The sequence below is a fragment of the Narcine bancroftii genome, chromosome 2 (genome assembly GCF_036971445.1).
Source record: "Narcine bancroftii isolate sNarBan1 chromosome 2, sNarBan1.hap1, whole genome shotgun sequence".
Taxonomy (NCBI): Eukaryota; Metazoa; Chordata; class Chondrichthyes; order Torpediniformes; family Narcinidae; genus Narcine; species Narcine bancroftii.
The window spans coordinates 193,561,233-193,576,260 of NC_091470.1; the positions used below are offsets into that span (position 1 = coordinate 193,561,233).

Sequence of the window (15,028 nt, forward strand, 5' to 3'; positions counted from 1 at the left end):
CCAAAATGCATCACCTCTCACTTATCCAGATTGAACTCCATCTGCCACTTTTCTGCCCAACTTTGTCTCTATCCTTTTGTAACCTACAACAACTTTCAACACTATCCACATCTCCTCCAATGTTCATCTCATCTGCAAACTTAGTGGCCCATCTATCCCTCTACATCTTTGTCCGGGTTATTTATAAAATCACAAGGAGCAGGGGTCCCAGAACAGATTCCTGCAAAAATCCATTCGTCATTGACCTCCAGGCAGAATACTCACAAAATGGCTATAGGTGTTGATAAGTCCACACTTAGAGAAATATGCACAATTTTAATTACCCAGATGAGATATCAAAAGGCTGGGAGGGCCGCAGAGGAGATTCAAACCGTCAAGTCAAGTTTATTGTTATCTGATAGCACAAGTACAACCTAATGAAACAGTGATCTCCGGTCCTCAGTGCAAAGCAGGCAGACACACACCCAGACATAACACACATATAGACAAACAACACATATGTAGGACAAGTATTCAACTATGCAAATAAACAAATAAATTAATGTTGTTTCGTGAATATGAGAGTCTCGGGTGGTTAGTGTGAGCCGTTCCTTTGGTTGTTCAGCATTCTCACTGCCTGTGGGAAGAAGCTGTTCCTCAGCCTGGTGGTGCTGGCTCTGATACAGCAGAAAGATGCTGTGTGCAGGGTGAAAGGGATCCTCAATGATTTTGCGCACCCTCTTCAGACAAGAATCCCAGTAGTTCACATCGATGGGAGGGGGGAGACTCCAGTGATCCTCTCTGCCACTCTTATGGTCCTGTGAATTGATCTCTGATCTACTTCTCTGAAGCAACTGTACCACCCTGTGATGCAGCCGGCCAGAACACTCTCGATAGAGCTCCTGTAGAAGGTTGACATAATGGTGGACGGTAGCCTTGCCTGCTTCAGTCTTCTCAGGAAGTGCAATCACTGCAACACCTTCCGGACAAGTGAGGAAATGTTGTGTGTCCACAATAAGTTACAAGTTAAGTGAACTTCAAGGAATGTGGTGCTTCCCACTCTCTCCATACAAAATTGCTGATGTTTAGTGGAGGGTGGTCGTCCACGATCATTTCCTTTGTCTTATCCACGATGGGACTCAAGTTGGTGGGACTGGAGAGCTTAAGTAATAGGGAGAAATTGGATAGGCTAGGTCATTATTCCCTGTAGCATATGAGGCTGAGGGATGATGTTATTTACAAAATCATGAGATGGATGGATAAATCCCCAGAATAAATGATTCAAGAATTAGAGAGCTTAGGTTTAAGATGAGGGGGAGAGATATAAAGAGGGACCTGGAGGGTAACATTTTCACTCTGAGGGTATTCCGTGTCTGTAATGAGCTGTCAGAAGCAGATATTGAAGCAGGTACAATTGTGAAGTTCAGAAGGCATTTGGACAGATGTATGGACAGGAAGAAGATGGACCAAAAGCAGGCAAATGGGATCAACCAAACTGCCAGCTGGGTTAACATGGATGAGGTACCCATGTGATGTATGGCTCTGTGAGTCTATGGCCACATTTTAGGAAGCACTTCAGTTTTATCTTAATGATGCCATCTGAGAGTCTGGAAAAGCTGGAAAGGTTAAAGGGAAGGTTAAGGCTTCCATATCAATGCAATCATGAAGAAGGCTCACCAGTGGCTATACTTTGTGAGGAGTTTGAAGAAATTTGGTAAATCACCAAAGACTTGCAAATTTCTACTTATGTACTTTGGAGAGTATTCTGGTATGGAGGTGCCAATGCACAGGACAGGAAAAGGTGATATTGGTTTGTTAGCTCAGCCAGCGCCATCACGGACACCAGTCTCCACTCCATCGAGGACACCTACAAGAGGTGGTGTCTCAAGAAAGCAGCCTATATTCTCAAGGAGCTTCACCACCCAGGCCCTTTTTACTCTACTACCATCAGGAAGGATGTACAAGAGTCTGAAGACGAACACCCAGTGGCACAAACAGCTTCTTCTCCTCTCCCATCAGATTTCTGAATGGACAATAAACCACATTCACTACCTCACTTTCTCTTAGCACTAATTAATTTATTTTTTTTAATGTAATTTATAGCATTGTAATGCTACCACATAACAATGAATTTTGTGACATGCTCATGATAATAAATTCTGCTTCTGATTCAGAATTTCTGCTTTATGGCAGTGTTTAAAAACTGTACTCGAGATACATATACACAAGAGAGAAATGTAAACAAAGATAAGTGAACTGTAACTGTAGTCATTTGTAAGTCTTTGGTGACATAGCAAATCTCTTCAAAACATTTCATAAAAGTCACAAAGAGGTGGGAGCAACTTACACATTATGGAGTCATTTATGTACCTGAGGTGATTCCTTCACAGGTTTCTCTCTCAATTCTTCTGTGCTATTCAGTATGTACATTTTCTTCCTTTTGCTCATTTTCAGACACGATCTCTGGACTCCTCTGTTTGAATACCAGTAGAGTTGGCAACTGAAAGATTAAATTTTCTGTCATCTCCTGGTATTTTTAGTCTCTTGAAACTAGATATCAGCCACATGGCACTTTACAACACTTTGCAGGCACTAATAGTCCCGTGCTTGGTATCCACAAGTGGAATCTGGCTACTAAGTCCGGGTCTGAGAGGTTCCAAACACATGCCATATCCAGGGCTGGTCAAATGTATAGTCCCAACAAAACATTCTGTTTAAAATTTAAATTTAGACGCAAAGCACGGTAATGAGCCCTTTCGACCCATGAGCCCGTACCGTTTGAAGGGTAGGAAGAAACTGGAACACTGGAAGGAAATCCATGTAGACATGGATACAAACTCTTTACAGACAGTGTCAGATTTGAACCCCAGGTCGCTGCTGCTGAAAAAACATTGAGCGAACTATGCCACATGTTTTGGGATGGGCTAAACCCTTCCAGCCCACACCCAACCCTCCCCCCACCCCATCAATGTAGCACACCCTGCTACATGACTGACTACTGCTCAAAATAATTCTTGGGCCAAGATAACACAAGAACGTTCATACCCAATTATTCAAAAATCTATCTGTCTTAAATAAAACCAATGAGACAGCCTCCAGGTGTATCTGTAGGGATCATTTATTGCATCTGGTGCTCCCGTTGTGGTCTCCTCCACATCAGAGAGACTAGACACAGACTGGGAAATTGCTTCATTGAGCACCTTGGCTCCCAATGGCCATGCATTTCATTTCCCTGTCCCATTCCCTTGCTGACGTGTGTCTATGGTCTCATCCACTGCCAAACTGAGACCACTCGTAAATTGGAGAAACAGCACCTTGTCTGGTCTGGGCACCCTCCAACTGGATGGCATTAACATCAACCTCTGGTTTCCATAAGCCCCCCCCCCACCATATTCTTCCCCCATCGCCTTTGCCTTTCCCCCAGTTCTCTCTCTCACTTCCCTTTTCTCTCTGTCAAAATCAATTCTCATCTTTCCTCTCATTATATCCAATTAACACCTTTTGGCTGTTAGATCTGGACCCCTCTCCCTCCCATTCTTCCCCCTTTCTCTCATCTTTAATTAAGATGCTTACCTGCCTTTTGCTTATACCTTGAAGGGTTCAGACCCAAAATGTTGGCCCAAAATGATGATCTTGCAGCGTCCTATGGAATTTTTGTGTGTTTTCACCTACCAGTGGAAACAACCTCCCTGTTTCTATCCAATCTACTCCTTTTATCATTTTATATGTCTCTAAATATTCTATTTTCCTTCTAAACTCCAATGTATATAGTCTTAGGCTCCTCACTCTCTCCTCACAAGTCATCATTTCCAGAATCAACCTTTGCATTAAAAGTAAAAACACAGAGATGCTGGAGGAACTCAGCAGGTTTAGCAGCAACCAGAGGAAGTAAAGATATATTATCGACATGGCAGGCCTGAGCCCTTCTTTTTTTTTTAATCTCTGGTTTATTTTGCAATAATTACAAATCTTCTGACACAAATCAAATATTAGAACTGCAACTCTGCATGAACTGAAACTAAAGGATCCAATAAGTCTGGTTATTATGTAATCCTTCCCCATATAAAATGGATCCAAGTTACTGGAAGACACTGAATGGACAAAACCTTTATAGGCCATGCAACCCAAGTATTCTGACACAGATGATCATGCAAATCTGTCTGATGTGTCATCATATTTCACAAAGTTAAGTCTTCAGATTTAATAGAGCTTTATGTAAAAACTTGTAAGGCAACTGTTTATTTTACAATCTGCTTATTGTTCATCCCCAAATCTACCCACAAAATCTCATGTCTATCTGAGCAGACAAGTTTGCAATACAAATGATATTGATTTTTGAAGCTGGTGTTACATAGCTAGAAATTTCACCACAGAATGACCAACTTTTCAAAGTCACAGCTATCAGAATCTGTTTTGGATAAAGACTGGTTCTCCCTGCATCAAACATGGTTGCTTTTCTCTCTGAAGGGAATGCTTGTCTAATCAGCACACGTAGATCACTTCCCAGCACCCCTCCTAAACGTCATCATTTTAATGATCCTCTTTGGAATGCATGCCAGGAGCCCGACATGCCCACTCTTCCATCAGTATTTTTGATGAGTTGAAAGATCAACCACGCCCCCCACCTTCAAATTATACCTTCAAATTATATGTCCACAAATACCCAGCTCAGTTTTAAAAATGACAAAATCTTGCACATCAGTCCTAATGTGACATTCACCATCTCAATTAGACTTCCAGGAATGAAGCAGTTTCAGTATTGGTAATTTTTGTAGACAATCACATGTGTATAGGAGTTAAATTAAAACAAACATTTTTGCAATTCTGTTTTATTGCAATAATTACAGAAAATTATTCTTGGAAGACTTCATACCAATTATCCAGTAGGAACTGGCCCAGACTGCTGGATCACAGGCTTCCTTTCTGTTCTGAAATAGGTGTAGTTGGCAAAATTTCATCCTTGGGCTCAACAATACTGACGTGATCAGGGAGGGGTTTCTTGGGTCCAATTTTACCATTTGGGTCCCATGGGAGCATTATTGTAACTTTAATGCCCAACACACCTTGTCTCAGCAATACATGTCGTACAGCTGTATCAACATAGTAGTTCACAGGATCACCATGTGGATCATTAGACCATCAATAAACTTCATGGACTTGGCCTTCTGGCCTCGAAGCTTTCCAGAAATGACCACCTCACAGCCCATGGCTCCACTTTCCATGATGAAACGGAGTACACCATAGCAGGCCCTTTGTACAGCCAAGCCTCCCAGCAACTTGTAGCGCAGAGATTCCGCCTGTGCAATGGCACACAGCCCTCGAGTGGCAACCTTTTCAGCATAGAGCTCAACACTTCCTTCCGGAAAACCAAATCTCTTCTGAACAACAGCAGTCAGCTCACAGGTTTGGTAACTTTTTTCACCCAGCACATTCTGAGTCCTGGTCACCAGGATGATGATTTCGGTCCTAGTCAGGGTAACGCACACCTCCACGCCGCTGTACCCGTCCTCGGCCAGTTCATGGGTCAGGAACTCGTTGAGCTCAGCCTTGAAGATCCCATCAGCCACGAACTTTCTCTTCTTCGAGATCTGAGCCGCCATTTTCCTCCAAGGGCCCGCGGCGAAAGGGCCTGAACCCTTCTTGAAGGTACCTTGATCTTGAGATACCTTGAGGTTCACAAGGATGATTCTGGGAATGAAAGGATTATCATATGAGGATCATTTGACAGCTCTTGGCCTGTTCTCATTGAAATTGAGGAGAATAAGTGGGGTGGGGATCTCATTGAAACATTTCAAATGTTGAAAGGCATGGACAGGATTGATGTAGAAAGGTTGTTCCCCCATGGTGGGAGAGTCTAAGACAAGAGTGCACAACTTCAGGATTGAAGGGCTTCTGGTTAGAACAGAGATGTAGAGGGATTTCTTCAGTAAGAGGGGAGTGTTTCTGTGGAATTTGTGGAGACCGGGTCATTGGATGTATTTAATGCAGAGATTGATAGGTTCTTGATTAGTCAGGGCATCAAAGGTTATGGAGAAAAGGTCGGGCAGTGGGGCTGAGTGGGAGAATGGATCAGCTCATGATTAAATGACAAGACAGACTCAATGGACTGAATGGCCTATTTCTGCTCCTATGTCTTATGAGTCAGGACATTTGCAGGTTAGTTGGACATCAATTAACCTCTGGTGCATTCATCACCACACTGTCAGTTTCACACATATAAGAGAAGATAATTTTCTTCTTATAACCATAGCACTGGATAGTTTAAATATGATTTTAAAACAGAAAATGCTAAAAACACCCATGGAACAGGCACCATCTGTGGAAAGCGAAAAAAGAATTAATGTCTAAAATTGGTTCTGATATTTAACAGATTTTCAACGTGAAACATGAACTCTGTTAAAAAAAAATGGCGATGTACAAGGTTGCAGCGGCCACTCTGGTTTTCTATGGTGAAACCCCCAACCCATTATGTATTGTGTATGATTATGAGAAACTAAGAGCAATAATATTTATATTTTTAATTATTGTATGCAAGTACTGTGCATATGTATAATTTGTCTGTATGTGTGTTTGCAGTGCTTTGCTCCGAGGGCTGTATCATCGGGTTGTACTTGTACAATCAGATGATAATAAACTCGAACTTTCACGGGGTGGCACGGTTAGCACAACGCTGTTACAGCGCCAGCGACCTGAGTTCGAATCCCGTGCTATCTGTAAGGAGTTGTTATCCCTGTGTCTACATGGGTTTCCTTTCCCCCCCCCTCCAAAAATATACGGGGGTTGTAGGTTCAATTGAGGTATTTGGGCAGCATGGGCTCATGGGCTGTGTTGTATGTTAAAAAATTTCCCATAAGTGCTGCCTGACCTGCTGAGTTTTTCAAACATTTTCTATTTTTATTTCAGATTTTCAGCATCAAGTTTGGCTTTTGTTTCAACACAACATTCACTGACTTGCACCAGGTTGATTTGAAAACTCATCAAAACTAAGTTTATTGGTGACAACTGGTCCATAATGAAAATGAAAAGGGGTCGATTTCCACCACAGCGGCAAATCCATAGCACCATCTCTGCCAGGGTAGAAAATGGAAAATCTAAACCTTCTGGCAACAACTCTATAAACACCAACCAGCTTTACAAAGCTGTTCCTCTTTCAATTTCTGTGCCGCATCCTATCTTTTTCTTGGCAAACAAAAGATTTTGCTTCCTGAACACTTTTGTGTGCATTTTATGGATTTCGGGCTGCTGATCACAAAAATCACCTTAAAAATTTCCTGTCACATACTGTTTTTTCATATATAACCTATTTTGGGGATTTCTGGTCATTGTCTTCCCTGCTGATCTTGGTGCTGTCAGTGACGAACACGTTGAAAGGTTTCACCAGGACATTGTGACCATGGAAAAGCGATATCAGGGCAACTGGAATCCATTAATGCTGGCCAACTATTGTTGGACACTGACACAAGAGGTATCAGATGCTGAGTACAAATGAAAATCAGTGGCAAAACATTTTTAGGTCATTTGAACTAACACAATGTGTTAGCGTCATTATGCAATTAAACATGCTAAATTCCATAAAAGTTAATTTAATGTTTCTTCAGCTTCCTACATGATCCAGCAAATCTGAAATTATCTTTGAGTTCAGTTTGAAGTTGTGTATCAGAATCCCCAATTTTTTTTCAGGAAGTAAACCTTTTGGAAAAAAATTGTTGTCCAGTGTAATAGACATATAACACACTCCAGGCCAATATAATCAACTATTATCAATATAATCAATTCCAAAGGAATTCAGCACGATTCTGTTTTGATAACAATTTTAATCTCATGTCCCTGGGTAGTGCAGGGAATATTCCTTGAAGAAGGCCTCAGGCACAAAACGTCGGTTATATAATTTTGCCTTTAGTTTTTACTTTTGTATAGAGAGCTGAGCCAGGCCAAAAATTAAATATTTGTAGTGGGCAACTTTGCCATCCATTTAAATTTTCACAAAACTTATTGATGAAGTTCAAACATAAAAGTGGCTGACTTCCAATTAACATTTAAAAGTGAATTTGTTTGATGGCACCAGGAGAGACTGGAAAGCTTGGACTGTGAGTGGTCTGCAGTAAATCTACTGAGTGTCTTTGAAGAACTGAACAATAATAGTTGACATAATCCTTCTTTCTCCACCAATCTCTCCTCTGCACTCTGTTCATATTGAAACCATTTAAATTTAGATATGCACTGTAAAAGGCCCTTTCAGCCTACGAGCCTGTAAAACCTAATTACATCCAATTGACCTATTTCCACTGCCCCCCCCCCCCAACCCCACCCCATGCAGACATGGGAAGAAAGTTCAAACTCTTTACAGAGAGTGCCGGATTCGAACCCAAGGCCCAGTTGCTAGCATGATAACAGAGTTGTACTAACCATGCCACCCTTTATTCTGAATATCCTCAACCACCAAGGAAGATACAGCATACTTTCCAGTACATTGCAAAGATCAAACCAAGGCATAGTACTTACCACTTCAGCATTCTGATTGCTGCTCAGTTGCTCCTTGGTACAGTGTGGTACATGAGTCCCTTGGCAGATCATTTCAAATAATGAACCACTGGGTATTAATTCACAAGATACCCTGTTTACATACATACTTGGAAATTTCTTCCAGATACAATCAGGAAAGAGAACACATTGTGATCTGAAGTTCTGGGGTTTGGTACAGACCACAGCTCCTTCCATTCTGCCTCAACAGGGTGCCTTAATTTTGACTCTGGATGTGATGAGTGCAAAAACTTCCATCAACTTTGTATCTTCTCTGAAACATCATTGGAATCCAGAATACTGTGAATATAATTTAGAATTACAGAAGACAACAACCTTCAATACCTTGACTATGTTCCTTCAATGTAAATAATCTTTTGAAAATCATAACTGACAGAAATTTAAAGATAATTTATCTCTCTGGCAGATACACCAATGTGCATTTAAATCTCCAAAAAGTACTGAAAGACTCATGAACCTGAGGTAAGGAAACATGCCAAAGTTGAATTCAAGTTTCTATTTAATTGTCAGATAACATATTAACATGTTACAAATGGAATCTTTTTTGTTAGAAAAACTAAACACAAGGATTTCAATACATTTCAAAGAGTGAAAGTTTATAAACACCTCAAAATGATCAAATACATGAAATAAGGAGTTGACACCAAATACAAGCATGCTACCTAACCTGGTAATATACGTGGTGTAGTGTTGGGTTCTCACTACTCCAAAACAAGTGCTCTAGAGAACGAGAGCTGCCACAACTATTCATCAGTTTACAGCTAAAGGCTAGAAATAAAGTCTGTTCCCCTTCAGTCCAAAATAATTATAACTGCAAGGCAAGTGCAAAATGGACCATATTAAAAAAAGTCATGGAGGCATTGAACGGTATTGAATCTAAAGGAACACTGAAGATTAATTTTTGAGGTGCAAAAGTCCTTGATAGGGTAGGCAGGAAAAAAGATTCAAATAAAGAATGAAAGGCAACATAAAGTAGTGGTAAATCCAATAATTCACAAGAGAAAATTCTTTTCCAGGGAAATGGTGAGAATATGGAATTTGTTACCATGGGGAGTAGTTGAAGCCAAATGGGTAGATACATTTAAGGGAAAATTCAATAAACATAAGGAAAGCAACAGCAGAAGGATGTGCTGACGGTGATAGCTGTAGAGGCGTCAGAGGAACAAAATGTGACAGATCAATTAGACTTATGTGTGTAATGTTTTCTCCAACAACAAGAATGTAAATATCATGGCATTTAATCCACTAATTTCTTGACCTAATGTATGCATTTCCCGGCAACTTAATTCCTTCAAGAGTTAAGATAATGCCATCAAACATTTTCACAATTGGTAAAAGGTAAGAAGGAAGTACAAGGCCACCAATTTCCAATAGTAGCACATAATCCTCAGAGAGACAGCAATGTAAACTGCAGACTTTTGTTTCTGTAACATTATTCCACAGGGGTAAACAGAAAAAAGAAAGGGAAGGGGGAGACAGCCAACAATCATAAGCAGGTGTAGAGATTAGATTTGGTCACCAAGGGTCAGGGGAGGAGGTATGGGTGGATCTCAGGGTCCTTCATCAACAGAGCAAGTGTGAGGTGATGCATTTTGGTATGTACACAGGGCCCTGGAGTGTGCTTGGGAACTGAGAGACATAGGGGTGTAAGTACGTGGTTCCCTGAAAGTGGAGTCACAAGAGGGTGCTGAAGAAGGAGTTTGACACACTTGCTTTCATTGGACAGGACACTGTGTACAGGCATTGGGACAACATATTACAACTGTGCAAGACATTGGTGATAGCACACTTTGAGTCTTTAAACTGGAAAACAGAATTAATCATAGTCATTTTTCCCAGGGTAGTGGGCTTAGATTTAAAGAGAGAGGGAATGATCTGAGGGGCACCTTCTTCACAGAGGGTTGTGAGTGTGTGGAACAAGCTGGGAGAGGTGGGTATAACTGCATTGTTCAAAAGACATTTGGACTGGAACATGTATAGGAAGGGTTTAGATGGGCATGGGTCATATACAAGCAAATGAGACTAGTTCAGATAGACAATGTGCTGAAAGGCCTGTTCCTTTATAACTTGACATGTGGAACCACTGGGACCTCAAAAGGTCGGGGCCATTAGATGATGATATGCCATTGCGTACTTGTTATTTTGGCTAGATCTGTCATGAAGCCCTGAAGAATTTTAAAATAGAACAGTAGAGTCAGAATGTCTGCTGTCATTGCAACAGCATAGTTGCTATAGCAATGTTAAAATGCACCACATTCTGGCAGCATTGACTGACAGACATTCAAGCTAATCGGGTGAGCTCTTGGCAGTGAAACTAGCTTGGTGGGTACAAACTGCCTGGCAACAATGACTGTGGGTAACCTGTTGGGCCATCCAACACATCCACTAAAAAGGAAGGGTTACCTTTTAAGGTAGCCCTTTCCATTTTGCTCATGCTGTGCATGTAAAATATCAGCAGCGGCACCTAAAGTTACTACTATGGTAATTTGCGAGTCTGCAAGTTAGTTGGAAGTCCATCTTTAATCTGTAAACAATTTAGAATAGTTCTTCAGTAACTGCCTAACAAATGATAGGCTGTGAAGGAGCATCTCAATTCGTTAACAGCTTTGTTTTAAAGACAATGTAAGATTAGACAATGGTAAAGCATTCCTTAGCTTCTGAACATAAGCTCAGCCTGTCCATTAACCTGAGTAATTCCTTCCTATGTTTAAATTTTAAATTTAGACTTGCAGCATGGTAACAGGCCCACAACCCCTTGCAATAGCCCAATTAACTTACAACCCCCGTACATATTTTTGGGAGGTTCCATTCCAAAAAATTAAACAGCAGAGGCAAACTTTAAAACAAAGAAAGGCAATTTACAATGTAGAACAACTTTTAAAAAAAAAAGGCAATTTTTATTTCTTTACTAAGGACACTTAATAAAGAGGGAATAAAATAGAGGACAAAAAAGGAACTAATGTCCCAAAAGCCCTCTGCTTATTCTACAAAGGAACCCAACCCAATTCTCTATTTGGGTTGAGCAGGATGAGCAATAACAATGCAGTTACCAGAAGGTCTGAAATCAGAGCAGAAAAAAGCTGAAAACGCTCAGCATCTGTTGAAAGAGGGACAAAGTTAGTGTTTCAGGTTTTAGAAAACATCTTGCTTTCAACTCAAAACATTATGCCCATTTCCCTTTCCACAAATGTTGCTTGACATGCTGAACATTTCCGTAATTTTTATTGTACTTATCAATGGAATGTTCTTAGTTAGACTCAAGAGGTATTAAATAATTAAGGGGAGACCGTTTCCAATGGGTTTAAGGTGAATGAATCAGAAGTTTCAGGAATAAAAGAAGCGCAGTTGCTGGAATTTGGAGCAAAAAACAAACGACTGGAGGAACTCAGTGGCTCCACCAGCATTGGGGGGCAGCATGGAAAGAAACTGTTGACATTTTGGGCCAAGAGATCTGTGTTGACAATTTTTCTCACACCATACCCTCCAATAGATGTAAAACACAAAAGTCTGCAGACAGTGATTGAAGTAAAAACACAATGCTGGAGGAACTCAGGAGGACAAACAATGTACTTCGGTTTGAACCCTTCATCAAGATGTGAATAAAATGTCAGCAGGCCCTAAAGGTTGGTTATGTATCTTTTTCTTATAAATTGTTTGACCTGGTGAGTTTCTCCAGCAATGTATTTCTCCCTCCAACAGATGTGGCCTGACCATTGAGTTCCTCCAAGAGTTGAATGTTAATTTATGACCAAAAGAAACCACATATGGTTAAGATCTGAAATGTGCAACCTTCCTGTGGAAGATATGGATTTAATAGCAGTTTTGAAAAGGGAACCAGATAAATAATGCAAAGAGTAAAATAACTGCAGAAAAGCTGAAGGAGGAGTGGAACTAACTGACTATCTTCAGAGCTGTTACAGATTCGAATGGTCAAATTGGCTTTACCTGAGCTACACCAAACTAAAACTGGGTCTCCTTTACCTGATATCTGTGATTTTCAGGTTAACTATAATATCCAAAAAGTTGGCCTGGAGAACATTACTCTGAGCACCTTGAAATAACTAAAAGATAAATGATTATATCATACCTGCTGCTGTCACGCTCTGCATACACTCAACATATCAGTGATTTAAATCAAGAAAATCCATTTGTCAACAGGAACTAATGATGTAGATTCAGAATTTTAAAGATTTCAGCTGAGTCTGATAAAATGGAAAGTCTGAAAAAGTATAAACTTGTATCATGAAACTAATGCTGGACCACACTAATAAGATGCATCAACCACAGTTATTCACATAAAGGATTAAAACTACACTAAGATTCTAAAGACAGAAAGATTAAATGGAAGCAAGTGAGGGAAGCCACAGATCATTCATCCTTTGGGAAACAATTAATACAACAATAATGGCCAAACCACCCTTTATATGCCTATCAAATATAGAAGCATTTAAAGGCAGACCATCTGATTAAACTATTATAAGAGGTCCAAATGATCACCACAATGGCACTAAATCCTGATACTTATGAGGTAGAACCTGCAATGTATTTGGACACAGTTCTGAAATTGTACTTGTGGTAGCCCCCCCCCCCACCACCCACCCCCCCAACAATCACAATGTGAATATGTGGGAGCCTTGGTGAAAATTCCCTGAACACGTGCTGACCTACAGCTAACCCATGGTTCACAACTGGAGCAGGTGCCTGTCCTAAATCACAATCCAAGAGTGTGGTAATCTCACAATAATCCTCTGGGTCACCATCTGAAAGTGGTAGCTCCACAATAAGTGTACAGATCATCAGCCAAATGTACTGGGCCTACAATAAACCAATCACAATCTAAACATATACTGGTCCTACAGCAAATCTATGGCACCCACTCTGAACTTGCTGTATCCAGCAACAAAGCCCTGGGATGACTGACTGGACATGAGCTGATCCTGCAATATAGAATCCAACCTAAGTATATATCAACCCTGCAACAGCCCTGCAGAGAACAAATGTAATACCATCCAAACAAACAGCTGTTGCACATTTGTAATAACTGAATACTTTACAACTGAGAATTAAATTGAAAGTTAAATTGTAAAACGGTGAAATATTATAAAACACCCAACAATTGATAAACCTCATTCACTCTTCAAACATGAATTCAGCAAACTCTTCATCTTCTTCCGACTTCTTAGCTGTTAAAATGTCCATGTCATCATCTGAGAACAAAGCAGTTTCTTGCTTTTTCTCTTTGGCTTCCTGAAGCAACTCGTCGAAGTCTTCTCTCTTCTGGTCTTCTCCAAGTGTTGCAAGGGAACCTTTGAGAAGATCTTGACGTCCGGTCGAACGTTCCCTCTTGTTCACTTCAATGTCAGCACTGAATTTCATGGTGTAGAGATCCTGGTCTGGTTGAGAGCTGCTCCTGCCTTGATCTTGGCTCGAGACTTTGTCCAATTTTGGGTTTGCTTTCAGAAAACTCATCTCTGGCTCCTTAATCCCAGATGAGCCTGAAGTCTCAAGGCCTGTAAAATAAAGAAGCAATGCATACTGAACTCAGCAAACAGTGGAAGTAGAAGGTAGGTAATGAGAAAATCAGTAGATTTGAGATTCAAGATTATTTTAATAAAACAGAAAATGTGAAATCACACGAAACTTCCTTAAGTCTACCATAAGACAGACAAGATTCACTGTCAGTAGAAATTGCCCCACACCCCTTACAACTAGAGGAAAGGAAAAAGAGAGTCCCCCCAAAGCAAAGAGTGTCTGTAGATTCACTTCCAGTGCTTCCACAGCCTCCACAACCATATTCAGTTCAAACCATCAAGAACCCAAGCTCCAGATCCAAACCTCTGACATGATCAGGAAGCCTCCAGCGCCCTTAATATCCCAGTTCCAATACCTAGTGCCCCTTTAGTCAGTCTCGAGCCATTCTCCAGCAATCTGCAGCCTGGTGTAAGTCTCTTGACTGCAGTCTCCAGCAGCCCACAGCCTATGTGGGTTCCTTGCCTCTATCAGTAACAGCCCGCCATCTATGTGTTCTTCAGCCTCAGAGCCCCTGTCACTGTCCTGTAGTTCGTCTCCTTTTCAAACAAGGGATGCTCTCCCTGTTTTCTGCTGTCTTGTTCCAGTCCTCAGCTTCCCAGACTGTGCAACCTCTCGAGGCTGCCGCCAAAAACACGGACCACCATCTTGGGCACAGACCGGCGGATGCAGGAATTTAAAATAAACTGTTATTGGCTCCTTTAACAGGCTTTTTTAAAGCCTGTATGGTGCCAACAGCAGTTGGGCTGGCTGGTTGGACCCCATGGGGGAGCGCTCTGTCTCTGCACCCTGTGGGTCCACACCAGTCAACAAGAGCTGATGTTAATGCAGTTCCGGCAGCGGCGGCAATTTTTTTCCATTTAGAATTGAAGAATGGTCATTACTTTGTCGAAATCTTGTTCCTGGCTCATACCCCCTCTGAGTACAACTAACTGCTTCTTCCGCTAATTCATAAATATTTTTAAATGATTTGTTCTGC

The 15,028-nt window shown here is 41.0% G+C and overlaps 1 protein-coding gene and 1 pseudogene across 5 annotated transcripts in view; both read right to left on the reverse strand.

The window, feature by feature from the left end:
* Positions 1-4,751: 4,751 nt before the first annotated feature.
* Positions 4,752-5,600, reverse strand: LOC138752562 (small ribosomal subunit protein uS3-like; annotated as a pseudogene).
* Positions 5,601-13,119: 7,519 nt separating this feature from the next.
* Positions 13,120-15,028, reverse strand: part of LOC138754875 (zinc finger CW-type PWWP domain protein 1-like) — a 131,318-nt gene continuing 129,409 nt past the window's right edge. For 3 of the 5 annotated variants that reach the window (XM_069919815.1, XM_069919812.1, XM_069919811.1), the window contains one exon: positions 13,120-14,030. In XM_069919815.1, the coding sequence (XP_069775916.1) occupies positions 13,651-14,030 (380 nt within the window). In that variant the 3' untranslated portion in view covers positions 13,120-13,650. The remainder of the gene's footprint in view (positions 14,031-15,028) is intronic. The other 2 variants (XM_069919813.1, XM_069919814.1) reach the window with 1 other exon arrangement.